The 23,103-nt window shown below is 40.6% G+C and overlaps 3 protein-coding genes across 10 annotated transcripts in view; 1 reads left to right on the top strand and 2 right to left on the bottom strand.

Annotated features, from left to right (window-relative positions):
* Positions 1 to 9,767, top strand: part of LOC108026773 (venom metalloproteinase 3) — a 47,173-nt gene extending 37,406 nt beyond the window's left edge. Inside the window, exons 8-15 of one of the 8 annotated variants that reach the window (XR_006367609.2) lie at positions 2,209 to 2,351; positions 3,389 to 3,444; positions 4,723 to 4,849; positions 5,214 to 5,378; positions 5,439 to 5,670; positions 5,906 to 5,985; positions 6,236 to 7,851; positions 8,978 to 9,767. Coding sequence is in view for 7 of the 8 variants with exons in the window: in XM_044091646.2 (XP_043947581.2) it covers positions 2,209 to 2,351; positions 3,389 to 3,444; positions 4,723 to 4,849; positions 5,214 to 5,378; positions 5,439 to 5,670; positions 5,906 to 5,985; positions 6,236 to 7,580 (2,148 nt within the window). In the remaining variant the exon portion in view is untranslated. Of the gene's footprint in view, positions 1 to 2,208; positions 2,352 to 2,534; positions 2,588 to 3,388; positions 3,445 to 4,722; positions 4,850 to 5,213; positions 5,379 to 5,438; positions 5,671 to 5,905; positions 5,986 to 6,235 lie in introns of all 8 variants that reach the window. The other 7 variants (XM_017097920.3, XM_017097921.3, XM_017097927.3 and 4 more) reach the window with 7 other exon arrangements.
* A 154-nt stretch (positions 9,768 to 9,921) lies between these two features.
* LOC108026557 (transmembrane protein 14 homolog) lies at positions 9,922 to 10,628 on the bottom strand. Its single transcript, XM_017097508.3, has 2 exons — positions 10,467 to 10,628; positions 9,922 to 10,400 (listed from the first exon to the last, which is right to left on the bottom strand). Exons 1-2 carry the CDS (start codon positions 10,540 to 10,542, stop codon positions 10,138 to 10,140), a joined length of 339 nt encoding a protein of 112 aa, XP_016952997.1. The 5' UTR covers positions 10,543 to 10,628; the 3' UTR covers positions 9,922 to 10,137.
* A 4,991-nt stretch (positions 10,629 to 15,619) lies between these two features.
* LOC108026601 (uncharacterized protein DDB_G0271670) lies at positions 15,620 to 22,943 on the bottom strand. Its single transcript, XM_017097574.3, has 3 exons — positions 22,386 to 22,943; positions 16,924 to 17,397; positions 15,620 to 16,161 (listed from the first exon to the last, which is right to left on the bottom strand). Exons 1-3 carry the CDS (start codon positions 22,936 to 22,938, stop codon positions 15,620 to 15,622), a joined length of 1,569 nt encoding a protein of 522 aa, XP_016953063.2. The 5' UTR covers positions 22,939 to 22,943.
* Positions 22,944 to 23,103: the final 160 nt, after the last annotated feature.

Genomic DNA, 23,103 nt, shown 5'->3' with positions numbered 1-23,103 from the left:
TTCGTGGCTCTGTCTGTTGGTGGTCTACCTCTTAGGCAAATTTGTCTTTTTGTCTTTCCCATGCCAACTTGTGTGACGTTGACGGCCGTGTATAGCATCTGGGAATCGCTGGGCTGAGAGCTGGGCAAAGAAGTAAGCCGCGAAACAATTAGTTTGCATGCTGCCTGGATTAAGGAAGCGGTCTATTGGATTACGCAATAAAAGCAATGATAGCTTGAAATATTTACTCTTTTCAATTGCTTTTCGCCTGTGAACAAGTTACTATTACAGCTACAATCAAGCTCATCAACAAGCAACTCAAGTGAATCTTCATCTTCAGCTTAAGACAGAGACTGCTCTAATAAACCACTCAAAATGCAATTCCACAATAATTATTTGTAATTTCGTGGATTCCAATCTAAGCCAGTTGCCTTTCCCACTTGGCCCAAGGCCACCGCAATCGAAGCATTTAAAATTCTTGATAGTTGTGTCTGTCGAAAATTACCAAAAACATTCAATTCGAATTTTGCTTCTTTCGGGAGAACGACGTGCCCGCACTTTTAAATGATCAATGTGTCAGATCGTCCAAAAAGTTGGACGGGAACGAGGCAGAAACGAAACGAATAGACTTTGAGTGCGGACTGTTAATGTTGGATTAAGTTTTAGACTCAAATTCAGATACAGATACACCCAATCGAGCGATACGTTTGCATCTCATTTGGCAATGTTCAGATTTCAAAGTGTTTGCGGGGTCTCTCGGTTTTTGGATCACTTTGTCAGACTGTGTTCATTTCCTAGACATCTGCTGTCTGTCCAACTAGTTGGTAATTTATCAAAAGACTTTGACTCCGACTTCGGTTCGCCAGCTTAGGAATAGATACAAATGAAGCTTACGGACGGAGTATCTGAGAGATTGTTTTCCAGTTGGCAAATGGCTGCAAATCAAATGTGTCAACCGAGTGCGGTTTGTCACTTAGCTTTGGTTTTATCACCTGCACCTCCGGTGGAAACTGGAAGTGGAAACTGCAAGCTGCAACTGGTTCGGGCACACAGATTAGCTCTGGAGCCGTATTAACATATTGATTTGCCTAGGGCTCAAAGTGATTGACAATTGTGTTATTTTAATTTATGTAGCTGTCACTTCGGTAAATCTTAAACGCCCCTTCGGTCACGATATTGGCGCTTACGTTATCCGTGGATTTACGTGGATTTACGAGTGCTGAAAGTTGCCCTCGGAGATACATACACAGCTGATGAAATGGCCACTGCAACTGCAGCTCCAATTATGCAACGCACAATTGCAACTGGTTTTCCACAGCCGCAGCCTAACAATCAAAAGCAACGAATTTCCAAAGGAAACCCACACGACTTTGACTTTGCCTAGCTTGATCATCATCCGCACACTCAAGAAAAAAGGGTTAAAATGCGGAAAATAAATAGAAAAGGTTTTAAAAAAAATGTATCTTCAGGATGCCGTTTAATAAAGCACAAACATTTTAATTTTGTGGAAAGAAAATGATGGGTTCTATTTGTATTAAACTGTTATGTTAATTTAATTTTAAGAAATAAAGTACTTATCCCTTCTTGTAAAATAAAACCTTTTTTTCAAAAAGTATAAACCCTTTTTTCGAAGTGCAACTAATGACGATCATCTGCTGCATTGGCCTTATCGCTAGGCTCGGTTTTAGCAGCACGTTTTTCACGTTCACTTGATTTCCGTTTCGACTTCGGTTTCCAGCTTCATTTTCACCGACGAATGGGCCATAAATATATCACTTGAAGCTCTTTTCATTCGCTCAGTCAAATGCCAAATCAGTTGCATCATCGCATTGAAAGCTTCCTTGGGGCGATTTTGTCGAATATTTTGCAATTTTACTACCTGATGATGGCCTACTGTATTCTAATGTGGGTCACAGGGTTCAACGGGGCTGCTGTGGGGGACTTTACGAGCCATAAATGTCAGCCCCAGGGATTGACTTTAATGGGTAGTATATGCAAAGATTAAAAGAAGTTAGTCCAGGCAGCCAGCTGACGGCCACGCGACTTTTTAGTATAAAATGGTACTATACAAGTTAAAATATAAGTTCTATTGAAGATTTCATAATAATATGTATGCTTATTTTAATTGTTTTTGATTGGTTCGATTACTTCTAAAATACAATATTAAACCATAACCAGATTTTTTATGTAATTGGTCACTTTTAACCCCAAAAATGTATTCCTTTTCAGGGTCGAGATGCCACTCCCTATCTGGAGCGTAATCGAGTGGGTCGGGATGCCATTGACTCGGCTGCTGCTCTCACGGACATGGGAAAATATCTGTTCCGGGAACGCCGACTGCCGGTCTACGATATTGCCGTTGCCATAACCAAGTGAGTGGTTGGGGAACGGTCCTAGTTTCCCTCCTGTGCTTTGTGTTCTCTTTGCAGAATCGTCAGCGGATTTAGCTCCAAGCGTTTTCCTCTATCCTACCCCTATAATTCCTTCCAATTTATCAAAGATTTTCCAAAGATTTCCCAAGCAAATACATATGTATAATGTCTACTCGTGTCTAGGTATGATATGTGTCGCAGGCGTAAAGGAGGTCGTTGCACCAAGGGCACAGCGGGTAAAAAGATTTTAAAGAAATTCCACCAAAATCCTAGACTTACCCTCACGACACTCATACATTACACATAGAAACACACCTAGAACAAATGTCATACGGGTGTTTAACATACTTTAGTCAGTTCTCGGTTTGCACCTCCAAAGCTAAAGGCACACTTAAAAACAGTAAGATTGACTAAAAATGCGTGTGGGTCTTAATAAATTACTAGCCCAACTACACGACACACATACTCACAAAAACACCAAAATTACCACATTTAAGCAAAGGAAAAAAGTTAATCTCGAAGCGTTAAACTAATTTGAGTAGCGGATCGGACCAAAAACCATAAAACCGGTTGATTTATTCAGTATATTGTAGCTGCTTAAAGGTCTCATTGGTTGAAGCAAACATTTACATCAAGATTTAGTACATAATGGTGGTTTATGCGCCTAAATTATTGGATACTCTTTAAGGAAAAAAACACAATTAGTTGGATTAGAAGAAATATTTGATATAAAATATCTCATTAAGGCCTTCGGCTGTAGCTATTTTTAGATGTTTTAGTTATTTCAGCTATGAACGGACTTCGGATATCCGAAGATAGGATACTTTTCCCTTTCCCCTTGCTCTTGACTCTAAAAGTGCAACTAGCCGCGCAAATTGCTGCGCAATTACTCAATTGCCAATTGGGCAGGTCTACATAATGGCGAACCACTATCGATCAACCACCAAGAGGAGATAATTGATTAAACGAAGCTGAAAACCTCCGAAAGAAACCAAATCTAAAATTTCTACGCATTTTTGAACAATTTTCGCCCGCAGACTCGATATGTGCCGTCGCACCTCCGCTTATGATGAATGTAATCGCGGTACCGCAGGTAAAGACCCAACCACTAGCTGGCAGTTTGTTAGCCAACATCTGTACAGATAAATGCAAAAAATGATACAAAAAAGAAACACAGAAGTTAAGCAAACGCGTAAACATTAAAGGCGGCCACCGCCAAACCCAAAAATGCGTCGCTCCATCATCAACCAAATCGAGCCAATTTAATTGAATTTCATGCACGTCTCTTTGTCTCTATTCTTATCCTCGCCCCCTCTCTGTCTACTGTTGAGCCACCTCTCTCTTTCTGAGATCTAAACTATATATTTTATGTGTATTTCTTTGTGTCGCACGCGGCTTTTGTACAGCAAGAAGAACAAGAACAGGAAGTCGGCTGCGCATGCGCCATCTTGGCCATATTCCTAAAAGCTGTACAGTTTCCTCTCTATCACGAACCTATGCAAATCACATTGTATTGTTCAGTGAACTACTGTATCACTTGCGATTTTCACTCCTATCGAACTGCCTTCTTCTTTTGTAAATACTTTTGTGTCCAAGAGGTCTCGACTAGAAAGCTTTAAAATTGACATCAGGTTGGAAATTTTTGTTTCATACTTAAAGACACCCTTTTAAAATATATTTACTTTTTCCATTAATTGTTTTTTATCTTTAGACCCCATCTTCTGTAAAGCATAATGTGTATAAATGTGCTAAAAAACCTATAAAAATAAGCCATATAGTTTCTGCGGCTAAACTCTGTCAACAATCTAAAAAGCACTAATAAATGCAAGATTTTAGTGAAGCAGCGAATGTCGTGAGCTATTTATATTTTTGTAACTTATAAAAGGCTCTGGTTTACAGATAAGATTAATAATTTATGGATTTATTTTGTATTTAATAATTAAATTTAAACAGACTTTGTAACTTATTAAAGGCTCTGGTTATACTAACATACGCCTAACATATACACTTTTATGGGCTGTGGACAAACTTAATCTAAGCGATAGTAATTGTGACTAAATTTAAACATAAAATGCACCCACTAACTAATTGGTCTCTCACATCAAATCACAACCACTAAAGCGACCCGCTTCTCCCAGCGGTTACAGTTATTATGTAAAAACAATATAATACAATGTTTGAAAGTGAAAATAGAGAAACAAATTACTCAGTTGCGAAAAAAACATTAGGTTTTCATTTAATAACTGCAACGGCGACGGCGACTTGGAAAAAAGTGCCAACTTCCTGTTGGACAAGAAACAAAAAAGAAACTGCAACTGAGTAAGCAACCACTAATTGCCTAATTTCGGTCGTGTATTTTCATTCGGAAAAGGCTTCGCTTACGTCGGCGGCGCATGCGTGGTGAACAAGCGACTGGAGAAGGTGAACAGCGTGGCCATCATCGAAGATACCGGCGGTTTCAGCGGCATCATCGTGGCTGCCCATGAAGTCGGACACCTGTGAGTAATCGCTATGACATGACCTGATACCCAGCGAAAATAACGAATCTAGAAGCCAAACTACTTAAAAGTTTTCTATCACATTCGCCTGTGGTTCCTTTATTAAGTAGTCTTTCCTAAGCTTTTCGTCAAAACGGAACCTTTTTTCCGCACTAATTCCATCAACGCCAATCCACTTAACGCCCCGAATCACCGATTCGGTTTTCATTTGGCGCCCAAACTAATAAAAAACATGAATAATTTCCGCTGCTGTAAACTGGTCATCGAAACTCGTTTGCATTTCCGTTTGACATCATTCGGTGTGCAATTAATCAATTAACATTTTTCCCCCCTCATCAAAATGTGTCCCATGCTCGTTTCTCAGGTTGGGAGCGGTGCATGACGGATCGCCACCGCCCAGTTACTTGGGTGGACCAGGGGCCCAGCGGTGCCGCTGGGAGGATGGCTACATCATGTCCGATCTGCGTCACACGGAGCGGGGTTTCAGATGGTCCGCGTGCACGGTGCAGAGCTTCCACCACTTCCTCAAGTGAGTTTTAGAGATGTTTTTTCCCTTGAAGAGTATTGATGACTTGCTTGCTTTTCGCAGTGGAGATACGGCCACCTGCCTGCACAATGCCCCGCACGAGGACAGCGCCCTGGGCAGGTCTTTGCCGGGAACCTTGCTTTCGCTGGATGCCCAGTGCCGCAGGGATCGAGGAACTTACGCCTGCTTCAAGGACGAGCGAGTGTGTGCCCAGCTCTTCTGCTTCGACGCCCAGACGGGGTACTGCGTGGCCTACAGACCAGCGGCCGAGGGCTCGGCCTGCGGTAACGGTTATGTATGTACTTGGGAAACAACCCTGAGAAAGTTTTAGTAAACGGAGACTTTAAATGGACGTCTTAAAAAAAAAAAAAAATCATTGAGCGGACAGCTTAGTAAAATGGACAGAATTGTTCTTCAAAAAGTCTCTCCCTTGAGCGGAGACAATCTAAATTTAACGCCCGACTTGAACATTTTTTGCAGTGACGACAATGTTACCATTAATTAACCCACAATCCTTTTTATAATCTCAGCACTGTCTGGATGGACGATGCACACCGCTGCCCTCGAATATCATTCCCGATTACGGACACAACTATCGTTTGGTCTACAAGTGAGTACAGAACAATAGGTAATATAATTAGAAAAAGACTGTTTTTCCAGTAGTTTTGTTGTGTAAGCTAAGAGTTCTAAAATTACTAAAATACACAAAAAACACATAACTTTCGAGTTACAAGTACACAAATACAGTCCGAATGCAAATTTTTTAATATAAAAACCTTTACACCTTTATACACCAATTCGATACTACAACAACAATACCAACACCAAAAAATCACACAAAAACCAAACAAAAACAATAGTAAAATCAACAACAAGAAAGATTCCGCTGAGGATATTGAGAATAGTAGCGAGGAGACCGAGTCCCAGGAGGACGAGAATGAGAGTAATGAGGATCAGGACGAGGGCAACACTAGTAGCGAGGAGCAGGAGGCCAACCAGCAGGACAATAGGATCGAGCAGAGCTCTGCGGCTGACGCAGCTGCTGTGACGTCGCCAACAACCGCCAAAACCCCGACAACCACTGTGCGGACCACAACCACCACTGTGAAGCCCAAGTCGAAGTCCTTTGGCTATCTGCATCGAAGCCTTCCCGAGCGACAGTGGACGCAGGACGATGGTGTGCTGGTCACGACGCGCATCAGCAGCAGCGTCAGTAGCAGCAGCGGCAGTGGCATCAGCAATACCATCAATGACACAACAGCAACATCAAGTCCCAAACTCAGAACAACAACCACACAAACACCGAACCTACTCCAATTCTATACACACGAACTACGCAAACAAATCGAATACTATTTACACATGCTACAGACACAACAACATGCTACCAAATTGCAACCAGAACAACAGCAACAGCAGTCACAACAACAACAGTCGATAGTTGAAATCCCTTTGGTACAAAAACGCCTTACAAATTATAGTGTAACCAGCAGCAGCAGCAGCAGCAGCAGCAACAACGGGGCGAAACAACAGCCGCCGAACAGCAAGGATGAGAACCAGAGACAGCAGCAGCAACAACAGCAGCAGCAGCAACACCTCCAGGAGCAGCAGCAACTCCAGGATGGGCTGCCCGATGAGGAAAACGAGGCGACTGCCGGCATTCAGAGCAATGAAGCGATTGAGCGGCAAAAACGTAAGTTCCCCACACAACCCACAGCGGCAACCAGTGCTGCCCAGACATCAGCTACGTCGGCGACATCGGCAACACCCACATCAGCAACACCCGCCAAACCGATAACAACTTCATCATTTCTCGATGCGTACTTTAAAAAACTGCAAGCCTTGCATGATGGTGGATCGGCAGCCACCAGCACAACCACCTCCGTGTCGTCGTCAGTCAGCACGGCAACATCCGGCAAGCAGCAGCAGCAACATGTACAGCAGCAGCAGCCAGATGGCAGCGCCTTCTTGAAACGTACGCCAAATCGGAGTAGTATTAAGGCATACAAACCTAGTAGTAGCAGTAGTAGTAACAGCAGTAGTCAGCCACAACAGCAGCAATATGCGGCAAACTATATTGGCGACACCACAAACAATCAGCCAGCGGTGTTGGACAACAGTAACAGTGCGTCAAGCACCACGGAAACCGCCAAGAAACCCAAAATCAAAACACAAAAACTAATACGCCGAACACGAGTCATGTAAAAACGATCTGAGGAGATGCGGCAGAGAACTCTGATACCAACTATCATAAGCTACTACTTACTGCTAGCCAGAAGCTGCTTGAGCAAACGAACATCCCCAAACGAACCGAAGGCTCCCCAACAACATCAAATACAGATCCACATACACTAAACAAAGCAACACACGCATCACACACAAGTAAATGCCAAACCGAACGCAACCGAAACCGATACAGATTCCGATACAGATACCGATAACCGAAACCGTTACCGATTCGTTATCCTTGCGTGCGGTAAGCCCAAAACCAATCCAGCATTCAAATCGGGTTCTTAACTCCCCCTAGTAGTCTAAAGCTTTGCCCTTAAGTACGCTACGAATTACCGTAGAGCATGGATGCGCGATAGTTTTAGTAGTACTCTTATCTTTTACGCTGCCTGTTCTTTAATATTTAAATAACTTTTATAGTGGTTGTTGAGGCTGCGAAACGAAATCCAAGTGCTAAGCTCATGCGCAATGGTCCATGAAGCTGTAATATGGATTACCCTCGTATCTTAAGCATTTGGCATCTGGCATATTGCATCGATCATATTTAATCTCGTAGTACGGAAACGCTTTAAAACCGTTCAATAGTAGTTCTTGAATCCTAATGTTGGCATGTTTCTACGAATAATGTAGTGTACCATTTTAGTTTACCCCATTTGAACGGTTATCATTGTCTCCGAAAGGCTGGCAGAATTCGATTAGGACATTTGCATTCACACATCCGCAGACCTCATAAAGCATGCTTTAAGATAAACTCTCATACCACCTCTTTCAAAATCGACGAAAAGATTCATCGCTGAATTTTCTATTTCTTGCGCGGTTTATTTCTCGCTCTTTTTTTCTAAAATTGCATCGAACACTCGCCCCCACACATAAAAACAAAATTAAATCGAACTAGAAACAAATTGGCATTGAAACATGCACACACATACCAGCATACAAACTTACACGCTCTTTACCTCACACCACCACACAAGCATACACACTGTTTGAAGGCAAAACCAAAAGAAATTATATCGAAACATCTCTAACTGTAGCAATTAAGTAATATATATGATCTACAAGAATGGCATGGAGTCAGAACGCATTTGCGTACTAAAAATAAGAAAGAAAAATGGCAAAAGTGAAACAGAGTAATTTGGCAAACGGAAACGCATGGAATGGAACACACGCACATATCACACAACCACCCACACAAATCAAAATGGTCGGCGTCTGCAAACCTATCTCTTAATTGCATACCGAATAAACCTCCAAGATTAGCTCATTTATTTTGCACGCCCCACGCGAATTGTATTTTCCATTATCTCTAATTTTCTTTGTTTTTCTTTTTTGTTTCCCCGCTTCCGTTTTCGACCCGTTCCCGCACTCCGCAGTGGTTAACTGGAAGCTGTTTCCGTTCTAGTGAAAGTGCATGAAGCAACATTGGGGAACGTTCGGAACTGGCACGCAGACGTCACTGCCATCGAAATTGGAACAAATGTTTGCAGTTAGTGTTTTTAGCTAGAATTTATTACTATTATAATCTGTATGAAACCCTATTGATTTGTTGTTAGTTCTAGCCGCAACTAATTTAAAATATTGTCTGTTAAATGCAACTAAGGCTACAAAGCCGAGTTGTTATGTTCAGTACATGCATATATTTTGTAATTTAATTTAATGCAAGTTCTTGTAAAATAGTACATATTATTCTGTAAAAAGTTCACCTACGCACGCACTTTTGGCACACAACCTAAATTATTCTTTGAGCCACAAATCAACCGAAAGGAAAATTAATAATAATCCCACTTTCCAATGTGATAAACATATATAATTTGTACTCTTTACTTAACAAAATATTTATCATTTTCTGTTAGAAAATTGCTAGAAAGGTTGAGAATCGTTCATTTACCTGCCTTGCCGCACTTTGCCTACAAGAAAACTTAAATTTTTCATTCATTATTGTATTACATTTTAGAAGTCTAAATTCTAAAGCAAAATTCATCTATCTACGTTTACCTAGCCTAATGCTCTTTTTATACAGCAATGAAAAATGTAATAGCTAAGTTTTAGTTGTAGTCAACTCAACATCGTAAAATAAATAAAACTGTAAATTTATCACACACACAAAAGAAACAAAAAAATAGTTTAAGAAGAATATATATAAAGAGATTTATTTGTACAAAATTCCAATGCGTTTTTATAAAAGTGGGTTGGTTTTTATAAAACATGAATTTAACTTTCAGATAGTGCCTAAAAGTATGCTATACAATTTTATATGTTTTACTGGTTGTATTTTATAGGTAAACAATTTCAATTTTAGTCGTTTAGTTTTAGATGATAAAAGCATAGAAGATACAATTTATTTGCAGCCAACAAGTACAGTTTTCCTTATCGCTAGCTTAGAAAGTGACACAGCGCTATACGAGAAGTCCAATCACCAAAAAAGTAGATAACACAATCAATACAGCAATTAGCATGTGTATGTAAATGAAAAGTATAGTAAAAAATGTCCTGGCAAGTCCAGCATTATGGAATTCTTGGTAACGGAATCCATTTAGGTCCCCTTTGTTGGAGTGGGCATAAGGTAGCGATTGTAGGTGGCCACATTTTTAACCAAAGCGGCAACGGACAGCATGCAGACCACGCCGGCGGGCATTAGTTTTCCGGAACGATTCCACCGGGCGCCCATTAGTCCGGCCAAAAACAAGGAGGTGCCCAGTTGGAGCAGTGGGCGTGGCGTGTCCTGAGAGTTCAGGTGCGCTCCATAGCCGAGTAGGGCTCCAAAGGCCAGGCCGGCACCCAAGGAGGGAATGGAACCTGAAAATGCATGAGGTTGCACAATAGAATGTGGAAGGCGATGTGATCAAGGGGAGCCCAACTCACCCGCCTTCGCGAATCCCATAATTCCACCGGCGGCCACTGTGGCAGCGTAGACATAACCGAACCAATCCACAGGCATTTTATTTTCTTTTTAAATTACTCCGTAACCTTTGTTTTGGTGGCAAATTTACATAGGTGCAATATGACCCTATCGTAATAGCTCGATAATCTCAACTTTGAACAGAAAAAGTAAAATAATTGGCATCACCATTAATTTGTGGCGGTCTTTTTAAACATTGCTGCCCGAAGTTCCCAAGCGGACATATTGACAATGGTAGGGGGAGGGTGCAAGCGTTTTGGCTACCTTTAGGCGTTAGAGAGATAGATAGATGGATAGATAGATAGATAATGATAAAGCTAATACATTTCACTAATACATTTTACTTTTTATTTAAAAAAAAAACCTCCAATATCAAATAAAATGTCTCGAACAGACTGAAAATATTTTATGAAATCGACGTTAACCGAAATTAATTTATTCCTTTTGCATCTGAAATTTAATTTTTAAATTTAATAAAAATCGAACGTCTCTAACAAATATCTGTCTTTTGACAGCGGTCAGAGAAAGAAGGAAAATATATTTACAAAAAATATTCGCTTTGTTATTATTATTATTATAAAAAGTTCGACTATAATGTAAAATTTACAGGCGAACTTAAGTTAAGCTATAGCTACGTGGCCTTAAGCTTAAAAACTAGTTAACAAATTTCAATATAAATTTCATAACAACATTTATCTATAACTTCACAAGCTTATTAAATTTCATTAATTATATTATTATAGCTAGGGAATTTTATAATTTTTGTTATTTGTGGCGCGCTGGGGATGAATATGGATTGTAAGGGGTTTGTGGAAGTGAAGAGAGACGATCTTATGGAATCGAGATAGGAACATTCTGTTAGGATGTGTTGAGGAGTTCTTATTTCGTTGTTGCATAGGGGGCAAGAGGGTTATGTGGGAGGGCGAGTAAAAAGGTAGCTATGGGTTAAGTTAGTGTGTCCTAACCGAAGACGTACAATTTTTGTGAAGGTATGACGGGGGATGAATAGGTCGGTTTGGAGTCGACCATAATTGTATATATTGTTTTGATCTGTATTGTTTGATTTGTAATATGTATTTGTTTGGTTAAAAAGAGAAGTCTGTAGTTCTTTATAGTGTTTTTTAATTTGTTTTAGGATATCTGTTATGTTCAGGTTGTCGTAGAATGTCAGGTGCAATGCAAAGGCGATTTTGGCGGTTTCATCAGCAATTTCGTTGCCTTGTGTGCCGCAGTGACCAGGGATCCATTTAATGGTTATTTTGTTAACGTTTTTTAACAGAATTTGTCTGATTGTGGCTGGGTAGATGGAATTATTGGAGGGATTTGCTATAGCATTTAACGCCGACAGGGAGTCGGAACAGATTACTGAGGAGTTTGGTGAGTGTTGAGCTAAAGGACTGCATTGTAGATAGCAATGATTTCGGCAGAGAAGATGGAGCTATAGTATGGTAGTAAGTGCTGTTGGCCTATGTCGTCGGATACTACACTAAAGGATGTTGCGCCTGAAATTTTGGAACCATCGGTGTAGATGAATGTGCTGGTCGGGTATTTGTTTTTGAATTCGAGAAACTTTTGCTGGTAGACTAGTTGCGGAGTGGTGGCTTTCGATAGTTTACGCAGAGTTGTATCTATCAAATTGGATACATCCGACCAAGGTGGGTTAACGGGTTTTTTAGAAATGGGTGGTATGGTTGGTAAACCAAGTTCTATGGCGAAATTCAAGGCTCTGTGGACGACAGATGGAATCTTTGGGATTCGCTTCTTTCTTTTTAATATTTTGGTTACTATCAATTTTAGCGGAGAGTTATGGGAGAGTAGGATGGGTTTTATAGTTTTGGAGATACAAAACTTGGTTCGGATATCTATTGGCATCATGTTAGACTCGAAGAGGATGTTATGGATGGGGGTGGTTCGAAAAGCACCTAGAGCTGATCTGATGGCAGAGTGGTAAATGCTTTTAATTGGCTTAATTGTGGATGTTGTGCAATTACCGTAAAAGGGTATGCCGAAGTCAATTTTTGACAAAATAAGCGCTTTTATAATGTTTAAGATGGTGAGGTGGTTGCAGTTGAACTTGTTGCTCGATATGGACTTTATGATATTGAGGCGATTTGAGAGGGAACGTGATCTGCCCAATTATATTTCTTATTGAATGTTATTCCTAGTATTTTTAACGTATTAGTGTTGTCTATTGGTGCAAGTGTAGTGGATATTCGAAGTTGGCAGGAGTGTTTTTTACAAAAATGAAGGTGTTTGCACTTGTTGAGTGACAGGACAGCGCCGGAGTATTCACACCAAGTTTGGATATCATTAAGGAGGGGGTAAATATTTATTTGAGTGTCTTTGTTTATCTTTTTAAATATGTGATAATCGTCGGCGAAGGCGCAAAAGTTGAATTGTTTGTGATTAAGGATAACTAGATTTAGTTTGTTAAACGCGATGAGGAACAGAATTACTGAGAGTGGCGAACCTTGGGGAATGCCGTTGTGTTGTGGGCGGGTGAATGAAAAATGGTTATTGGCATAGACTTTGATTTTTCTGTTGGTCATGAAATTAATGCAATAATTTATAATCTTAGGGCCAATTTTCCATGACTGCAGTTCGTCGACAACAGTATGGATTCCAATTTTATCAAACGCTTTTGTAAAATCCAGTGAGATCACTGATAAGTGATTCTTAGTTGATAAGGAAGAGGATATCAGGTGATCTAGAACCAGTAGATTGTCTGATATTGACTTCCCTTTTCGAAATCCAGTTTGACGACTATCGATCGAGTTGTTGTAGGAAACAAACCACCATAGCCGATTTGCAATGATTTTATCTTGCGTTTTAGCGAAGCATGAATTGAGGGATATGGGACGATAAGAGTTTAGGGATGTTCTGTCTGTATTAGGTTTGTGAATAGGTATAATTTTACTAAGTTTGTAATGTTGTGGGATGAAGCTGTTAAATATACTGTTAAAATGATCACGTAGTCTGAGTTTTACTGCTGGGTGAAGGTTCTTTAGCATTTGGTAGGAGACACGATCGAGACCTGGGGTTTTTCCTTTTTGCTTTGACAGGGCTATATTGAGTTCAAGGGAGGTGTTAGGAGAATCTATTTTTAATGCGCTAGTGGAAGGCTGGTAATTCTGGTGGATGGGTAGAATGTTATTTTTGTGGTGGGTGAAGGTTGCTGAGAAGTTAGCTTGATTGTGAGGACCAAAAGGAACATAGTTCATTGGCTATCTCTGAGCTATTTGTTATTTTATTGGGTGAATTTGGTTGTGCGATGCAGTGGATACCGATTCTAGGTCGGAGTCCACAGAATCTTCGAAGATTACTCCAAATTTTGGAGGTCGAAGAGTTTGGATTAATTTCGGAGGTGAATATTTCCAGTGAGTTACGCTTAGCTTTTTTTATTTCGCGTTTGAGAAGGGCATTGGCTCTTCTATAGTTAATTATGTTCGTGTTGGAGATGTTTCGTCGAAGGATATTAAAGTAAGCGTTTTTTGATTTTTTAAGTGTTTCTAGGTGAATGTTCCACCATGGTACTGTGCGTTTAGAATGGGGATTAGATATGGATTGTGGGATAGAACAGTTGGCGCTTTGGTGAACTATTCTTTTAAGGTTAGCGGCTTCCTTATTAAGATTTTGGCTTATGGGCCGGTGAAGGTGGAAGTAGTTACTAGCTTCGACGTATTTGGGCCAGTTTGCGTCGTCTAATTTGAATTTAGGTAAGAAGGTAGGGGTAGAAGTAGTGTCAAATAGTGTTGTGATGATCGGAAAGTGGTCGCTTCCAAGCGTACTTGACTCGATGAACCAAACGGATTCAAGGGCAATTGTCGCAGATGCGAGAGTGAGATCGACGTGTGTGAGAGTGTTGTGGGTGCTGAAATGTGTGGGAGAACCATCGTTTAGTAGGGTTAAAGGAGATTGGTGAATAAATTGGGAAAGTGTATTTCCTTTTTTGTTATTCCTAGGTGAACCCCATAACGTATGCCAGCTATTGAAGTCCCCGGTAATAAGGGTGGGGGAAGATAAATCGCTGTATACATTTTCAAGGTTGTTGCATGTAAAATGTTGTCTTGGTGGGATGTAAGAGCAATTTGCTTTGTTGAATTTGATCGTATTTTCTTTTACTCCTGTTTTTTTTTGTATCACTAAACCTAGCAACGATCCTTAAAAATTGAACATGGTGTTACTAACATTATTTCTCATAAGAGCAAGGGTATACAAACTTCGCCTTGCCAAAGTTAACTTCCTTTTTTGTTAAACTCTACCCATAGCTCAAAAATGTATATTGCCAAGACCACAGAATATACCTGTATATGCCTGTGGCTATTGGTAGGTTCTGAACGGGATTGGGAATGCAATACAATACTTATCAGCCATGCGAAAAATGTTGACCCCCAACGTAAACATTTTTCTCATATCTTTTAGACTTTTTATTTAGTTGGGTGCGTTGGAGAGGTGGGCAACTTTGGCGGTGAAGTGTGTGGGATGGCTGGATCTGGTTCTTTATTTGCTTGCGAAAGCAAACATATTTAGTTCTCTAATGAAGGTTACGACATGAGCCGATTTAAAAACTAACAAGGAAGAATGCTATAGTCTCGACTATCAGATACCCGTTACTCAGCTTGAGGGAGCAAAATTAAAGTGGATATATATAAGCAGCGAAGAAATATTGTAAAGCGCCACATACCGGCTATTTTGGTATGTGTTATGTGGGCGGCAGTTTTCTAGCATGACGACTGTGGCCACCACCCTTTTGGGCGGTTTGCGGGCGTTAAAGTGGGCGTGGCACATTTTTTTTGGGTCAATCGATTGGGTCATCAATATTGATGAGACAAATACATTTCAGTTAAAATTTTAGATAATCACTCTTAACAACACTTCCTTTAAATGAGTGCTAATTTATAGGTTTTGGTGTCTTATATTTTCCGTTCAAAACGCACGTAAGTCAGCTAATTTATTTTTTCCAAGCATCATTAGAAAAAGCTTTTAGCTGACTTTGATCATGCTGAAAACGTTTAAGGTGACAGGTTCGATACTCAGACCGCAATCTATTGGAAAACTTTGCTTTTCACATTTCCATTTTATTTTTGTTGAAAATTTAATTGTAGAAATTTACTTCCTAACCCCGACGGTTGCGCCTCCGTGCAGCACGCTGTTCCTGGCGCCTTAATTTCTGTTTTTCTTGGCGAAGCTCCTGTTTCACCTTGCGCTCCTGACGCCTCACATTGCGATTCAGTTTGCGCTGCCTGCGAAGCTGTCTCTTCAGCTTTTTCACCTCGCTGGTGGTCGAGGAGGACGTGTCAGAGGACGTGGAACTGGTGGTACTGGAAGAAGACGGCGAGGTTGAAGTCGTCGAAGTCGAGGAAGGAGTTGAGGTCGAGGAAGTGCTGGAAGTGGTGGAAGGATCTGAAGTACTCGAGGAACTCGAACTCGAGGGATCTGAAGTAGTCGACGAACTCGAACTCGGATCAGATGTAGTGGAAGACGAGGACGGATCTGATGTGGTGCTGGACGAGGACGGATCCGATGTGGAGGAGGACGAGGACGGATCTGATGTGGTAGTAGACGAAGATGGATCTGATGTGGTGGTAGACGAAGACGGATCTGATGTGGTTGCGCCGAAAGCGGCCGCCACCAGAGCCACAAGACCAAGGGCGAGGACTAGTTGGGATCGCATCTTTAGCTCCGTGTATAACTGACTGTGCTAAGGAACTGTACAGACTCCGAGCTGAACTCGAATATTTATAGCGGGGTCCAAACGCCGAATCTGTGCTTGTTCTTAATCCTTGTATGTGGAGCGTGGCCCAGCTGGGCACTTGTTCAATAAGTCTAAAAACGACAGTGGAAAGCTTTTGGTGTCGATTTAGACAATAGAGGATTTGCTGATTTTTTGCGGTAGTCTGTTGCTAGCGAGTGTGCAAATACAGGTACACAAACAAAACGCCTTTTTGCCTCTGACAATAAACGTTTCTAAATAAATATGAACAAATAATAAATAAGGTACACAAGCAAAACGCCTTTTTAATTTTGATAATAAACGTTTCCAAATAAATGAGAACACAGAATGGCGATTACCAAATACCTATTTAGACTTTAGGCTACGTGCGAAAAGAAGTATGCCCTACAGAAACATACTTACAAATCAGCGAAGTCACTAGTTGTAATCAAGTGGATTTTAATTTTAAAATTCCTTAAATACCCGTTTTTTTATCATTAAAATTCAACCAATTTTCAGTCGAAACAATCGATTTTAGGAAACACTAGTTCTTAAGATTTTTAAACGTAGTTCCGATCTGCTACTTAACAAAAAATGCAATACCTAAAACCATGTTCTTTTGCCGACGGCGCAGCTGACGCTTTCCCCAACTTTATTAGATGTTTTTGGCCAATCGTTTCCAATTCGTAAATATTCTTAGAATCGACCCCTGCGCTGGCGGAATCCGCGCTGGTTTCGTCGCCTCTGACGCCGTCCTGCTTGGCGCCTTATCTGACGGATCTCCTGGCGCTCCAGGCGTCCCTGGCGCCTCATCCGGTTCATCTGTCTCCTCAGCCTCCGAACCTGGCGCTCCAGCTTGGTCACCTCTTTCTCGGTGCTGGAGTTATTGTCACTAGGAGTGGGGGACGGGGGCGAAGAGGGCGTAGTCGGGGTCGCTGGTGTATTCGGGGTCGTCGGAGTGGTGGGCGAGCTTGGTGTGGATGGCGAACTTGGGGTCGATGGCGAAGAAGGTGGTGTAGTTGGCGAAGATGATGGTGGGGTCGATGAAGCGGGTGGTGTGGCGGGTGGCGTGGCGGGTGGTGTGGCGGGTGGTGTGGCGGGATCAGTTCCTGCGGCGTAGGCAGTCGCAGCCAGAGCCAGAAGACCAAAGGCGAGGACGAATTTGGAGCACATCTTCTTTTCTGTGTGTCACTTAGTGGGGTACTGTGAATATTCTGATTGAAAATCGAGCTTTTATGGGGAAGATCTCAATTGGTCTGGTCTGATTGCTTAATCTGTGTTTGCTCTGGAGGAATCTTTATTTGCGGGCTAAAGTAAACAGATTTAGTTCTCTATTCGGGGTTACGACATGAGGCGAACTAAAAATTAAAGATGGCTGTGGAAGGTTCTTTTGTTTTCGAACGAAACAATACATTTTTGAATTGGCTGCTACTAATAGTGCTTTTTTCGCAAGTGTGTAAATACAGGCACTTGGGTTAAAAAATAGATCAACAGATATTGTTTATTCGCCAGAGGTACCGGCACCTTAACAGCAAACTATGTATATTATTTTTACCGCGAATATTGAAGCTTTGCACACCCATCGAGCTTATGTAAATAAAACACCATTGGCTTTTTAAAGATGTAATCTTAAATGTAGCGCTGATGTTTTTAATAGAGCAGTGAGAGCCCGTTATCTCCATTAAATCGTCAATAATAAAAAAACTTTAAAGTCCTGGAATTTGGAGAAATGCGCTTGTTTTTTTTCTACTCCAGTTTCTGAACCGCACACTTAAAATAATATTGAACAAGCCAATTTCCCTATTTGTGTCTTAAGGATAAGCTCTCCATTTTAAGTTAAGATATTTACTATATTTTGGGACACAGGCAATACAACAAGAATTTACCCGTCCGCCCGTGAATAAAAACTCCAAGTACTGCGCCAATATATCACTTAAAATTGGTTCGGCAAAGTGATCATTATATATAAGTGGTAAAAGCAGACAAACACGTGAGAAATCCACTTGCTGAATTCTGGACCATTTTAATGCAATTAATACCACAGTGGGCTTCAGTACACGTAGTTGGGGACATGCATCTGGAGTGTGTGAAAGCAACTACTATATATAGGGTGCAACTACTATATAGAGGTATAGAACTTTAAGTTGGCATCACTGTTCAAGATGGCGACCGATTAAACAGCTGTCAAGTGATTTATTCTCAGTTTGGTTTGGCAATTCATCATGAAAAGACTCACGCCTGAACAACGCTTGCAAACAGTGCAATTTTATTTCGAAAGTAATGGTTCAGTGCGGAATACGTATCGCGCACTACGTCCATTTCACCGTCGACAAAATCGTCCATCAGAGCAGTTAAGTCGATTAACCATGGAACGTTTTCGCACCACGTTTACTCTTATTGATAACTCGCATGCCCAGAGACGCCCTACGGTGCGTACAGATTGCTACTGTAGAGCGTAGCATTGAGGAAGACCCGGAAGGATCTTGGGTTGCGTGCTTACAAAATCTCACTCGTGCAAGAATTGAAACCAAACGATCATCAAGCAAGGCGTAGATTGGTCGAATGGGCCCAAAACAAGATTGTCGTTGTTCCCGATTTTCATAAGCGAATTTTGTTTAGCGATGAAGCGCACTTCTGGTTGAATGGCTACATCAACAAATAAAACTGCCGCATATGGAGTGAAGCTAATCCTCAAGTGTATGTCGAAACACAATTACATCCAAAAAAAACTGACTGTTTGGTGCGCTTTATGGGCTGATGGAATCATTGGTCCGTACTTCTTCAAAAACGATGATGGCCAGAACGTTACAGTCAATGGTGATCGGTATAGAGCCATGATTACTAACTTTTCCTGAATTGAACAGCATTGAATTGAACAGCCATGATGTCCAGGAGCTCTGGTTCCAACAAGACGCAGCTCGCGTGCCATCGATTTATTGAAAGACACGTTTGGTGACCGCCTAATTTCACGTTTTGGACCTGTAAATTGGCCTCCAAGATCTTGTGATTTAACACCGCTGGACTACTTTCTGTGGGGCTATGTAAAGTCATTGGTCTATGCGGATAAGCCACAAACGCTTGACCATTTGGAAGACAACATTCGCCGTGTTATTGCCGATATACGGCCACAAATGTTGGGAAAAATCATCGAAAATTGGACGTCCAAATCATATATAAAATGTAATGCCACAAGATTATCTTTCAAATAAAAAAAATTCATGTCAATCGTATAATCCATCGTTGTTTTATTGCAACTTAAAGTTCTATACCTCTAAAAAAAAACACCCGTTATATCGCAAAAACTAAAAAAAAAAACACTGCACATATGCCTTTAGAAATATCACGGTTTGAGAGAAAGATCAGTAAAAGTGTAAAAGTGAAAGTTAACCAAGTTTAATTCTTACTGAGGATACGCGTCGATTGACATTTCATTTGTTAAAATCCGATGTCCGGATCACTACTATTAGCATTTCAGATTTTTTTAATTCCCGCCAAACTAGTGGCTTTTTCAAAAGTCGTAGAACAAAAGTCTATTTCGAGACACTTTATACACCCATTAGTCTACAAGACTCCAAAATCAACAAGAAAGAACGCTATAATCGAGTCCCTCGACTGTCAGATGGCCGTTTCTGAGCTTATGGGAGCAAAAGGGAAATGGGGATATGTATACATATAAGCAGCAAAGCGCCACCTACCAGCAATTTCAGTGTAATTTTTTTTTATCAATCGATAGGAATTTATAGGGCTAACACTTTTCAGTTGAAATTTTTTCTAGCATGAAAACTGTGGCTGCCCCAGTTTTGGGTGGCTGTAAGCCTTAAAGTGGGCGTGACAAAATGTTTTTGGGCCTAAGCGATAGGTATCGTATTTTGTATTTAGTTAAAAAGATGCATGCGCTACAGTCTTCCGTGAATTGTGGGCGTTGGAGCGGGCGTGGCAAAAACATTTTTGGCTCAAACGAGACCAATGCATTTCAGCTAAAATGTTGTTTCTAGCATAGGCACTACAGTCTTTTTCGAATTGTGGTTATGTAGATCAAACCAAAACACCTCCCGATCCTCCTAAAGTGACAATCGGACCCTCAAAAAACAAAAATTCTGATATCAACTATACACTAAATAAATACACTTCCCACATTTTTTACATTTGGCACGCTTCATTGAAATTAAACAACTTAACAATGGCATATAGAGTTTTTGAAAAGGTGGTAAAAAAAAGTTTAACATCATCTTTAATTTCCAGGACCTTCAAATGGCGTTTGGATTCACACAAAAAAAAGTCAATGCTCAGGCAGTGTAGGATGGTCTGAGCTGGTTAATGTGGGCTCTTTGTTGATTAATAACTTTGAAACATCTATTTTTACAAGAATGTGTCGTACGCCAAAAGTTGAGGAATCTAAAAGGCTGTACACCTTAACATTTTATTTGAAATCGTTAGAGCCGTTTTTGGGAAATCAGAAAAAAAAAGTAAATAAAAAAAACTTTTGCCCATAATTTTTATACGGTGGTATTTAGACAACTCAGTATTTAAACAAACTTTTATTTTACCTTTTGAAGTTGTATGGTAATGTTACAAACTTATAAATACCCAGTTAATACTATGCAACTGTTAAAAATTAATTAAATAGAAATGGATTTGTTTTATATATAAGCCATTTTGGATGTGGAAAAATTTGAATTGTTTACTTTTATACTTTTGGTGCTGTAATGTTTGATAATGCTTTTATCTGTTAAATAATAATTTCAAATGAACAATGCGATATGTCAAATACAAAAAAGAAAAATGAAATGTCAAAATATACAAAAAGAAATTGGTTCAGCCGAATGTTTTATTTCAAGTTGTTGTTTAACCAACAAAACAAGAAAGGAAATTAGATTCGGCAAGCCGAAGTTTATATACCTTGCAGTTATAAGAAATAATAATAATTAATAATATTTTAATATTATTTCTCTGACCGTTTCTTTGAAAGCTACATATTTGTTAGAGTCGACCGTTTTTTATTATATTTAGTTCGAAATTCCTAAAAGTATAAAAAATGATATTACCAATATTATAAGATAATATGTCAAAAAACACCAAAGCTATCATTTGTTTCATGTTATTTTCCCACCAATTTTCCGATCTTTCGTATATGAGATAGTTGCCCGATTTTCATAAAATTTAATTCGAAATTCAGAACTAATTAAACAAATTATGTCAAAGAACACCAAAGACATATTCCGTTTCCTATTCCGATTATTCCTATGGGAGCTAAAAGATATAGTTATCCGATCCGACTGGTTCCGACTTATTTACTACCTGCAAATGAAAGAACACTTTTGGAAAAGTTTCAGCCCAATAGTTTCAAAACTGAGAGACTAGTTTGGACATGGAGGACATGGCTAGATTGACTCGTCCTCGCTGATCAAGCTACATATACTCCTTCGTTTCCTTCACTGCGTTGCAAACTTCTGACTGAAATCATTATGCCCTCTGCAAGGGTATAAACATGTGAGATTGGCCGAGTTCGTCAGCTTATCCTACTCCTTAGATTACCCTGAACCCCACCCATATATGTACACAGCTAAGCAACTTGTGATTGTGATTGTCCAATTTAATCAACTTTTGGCTAGCGTTTAAAGGCGTTAGATTTGGTCGATACGAAACCTGAACTATATGCGCAGTTAAACCGTAACTCCACTCCTATGCCCCCATAGGTTTTTAGAACGCAGCCGTTCTCAACTTTACAATTAACGTGAATATATTTATATTCAACAAATTGCTATAAACGATTTGAATTCGTTTTTAATGGAAGGCTTATTGAAACCTTTAACCTGCCTGCCTACATGCCTAAAATCGGACGATTCATTTAAAACCTAGTGCCAAATACTATCAATGTTTTCCAAAATCAACTGAGATTGCACACCACATGCAGCAGATCTGCTGCTTTATTCTTGCCTCCGCTAGGATTTCCTGGAAGTATATCTACATTCCTATCGCACTTCTTGTGCTGTCCTGTTTTATCCTTTTCGTGTTTTATCTATGAAGAAATTGGGACTTGACATGTAGACTCTTGAGCTTTTTGCGCAGCACAAAGTCTTTCACCCTCTATTAAAAGGAAAAGGTTGCTCTTCACACACCCATTTTATTATTTTCTTGACAATTTAGTAGTGGAAATTTACTTTCTAACCCCGACGATTGCGCCTCCGTGCAGCACGCTGTTCCTGGCGTCTTAATTTCTGTTTTTCTTGGCGAAGCTCCTGTCTCACCTTGCGCTCCTGACGCCTCACATTGCGATTCAGTTTGCGCTGCCTGCGAAGCTGTCTCTTCAGCTTTTTCACCTCGCTGGTGGTCGAGGAGGACGTGTCAGAGGACGTGGAACTGGTGGTACTGGAAGAAGACGGCGAGGTTGAAGTCGTCGAAGTCGAGGAAGGAGTTGAGGTCGAGGAAGTGCTGGAAGTGGTGGAAGGATCTGAAGTACTCGAAGAACTCGAACTCGAGGGATCTGAAGTAGTCGACGAACTCGAACTCGGATCAGATGTAGTGGAAGACGAGGACGGATCTGATGTGGTGCTGGACGAGGACGGATCCGATGTGGAGGAGGACGAGGACGGATCTGATGTGGTAGTAGACGAAGATGGATCTGATGTGGTGGTAGACGAAGACGGATCTGATGTGGTTGCGCCGAAAGCGGCCGCCACCAGAGCCACAAGACCAAGGGCGAGGACTAGTTGGGATCGCATCTTTAGCTCCGTGTATAACTGACTGTGCTAAGGAACTGTACAGACTCCGAGCTGAACTCGAATATTTATAGCGGGGTCCAAACGCCGAATCTGTGCTTGTTCTTAATCCTTCTATGTGGAGCGTGGCCCAGCTGGGCACTTGTTCAATAAGTCTAAAAACGACAG

Source organism: Drosophila biarmipes, chromosome 2R (genome assembly GCF_025231255.1).
Source record: "Drosophila biarmipes strain raj3 chromosome 2R, RU_DBia_V1.1, whole genome shotgun sequence".
NCBI classification, from domain to species: Eukaryota; Metazoa; Arthropoda; class Insecta; order Diptera; family Drosophilidae; genus Drosophila; species Drosophila biarmipes.
The sequence above is the reverse complement of the archived record's forward strand: the minus strand, read 5'-3'. Positions and strand labels throughout refer to the sequence as shown.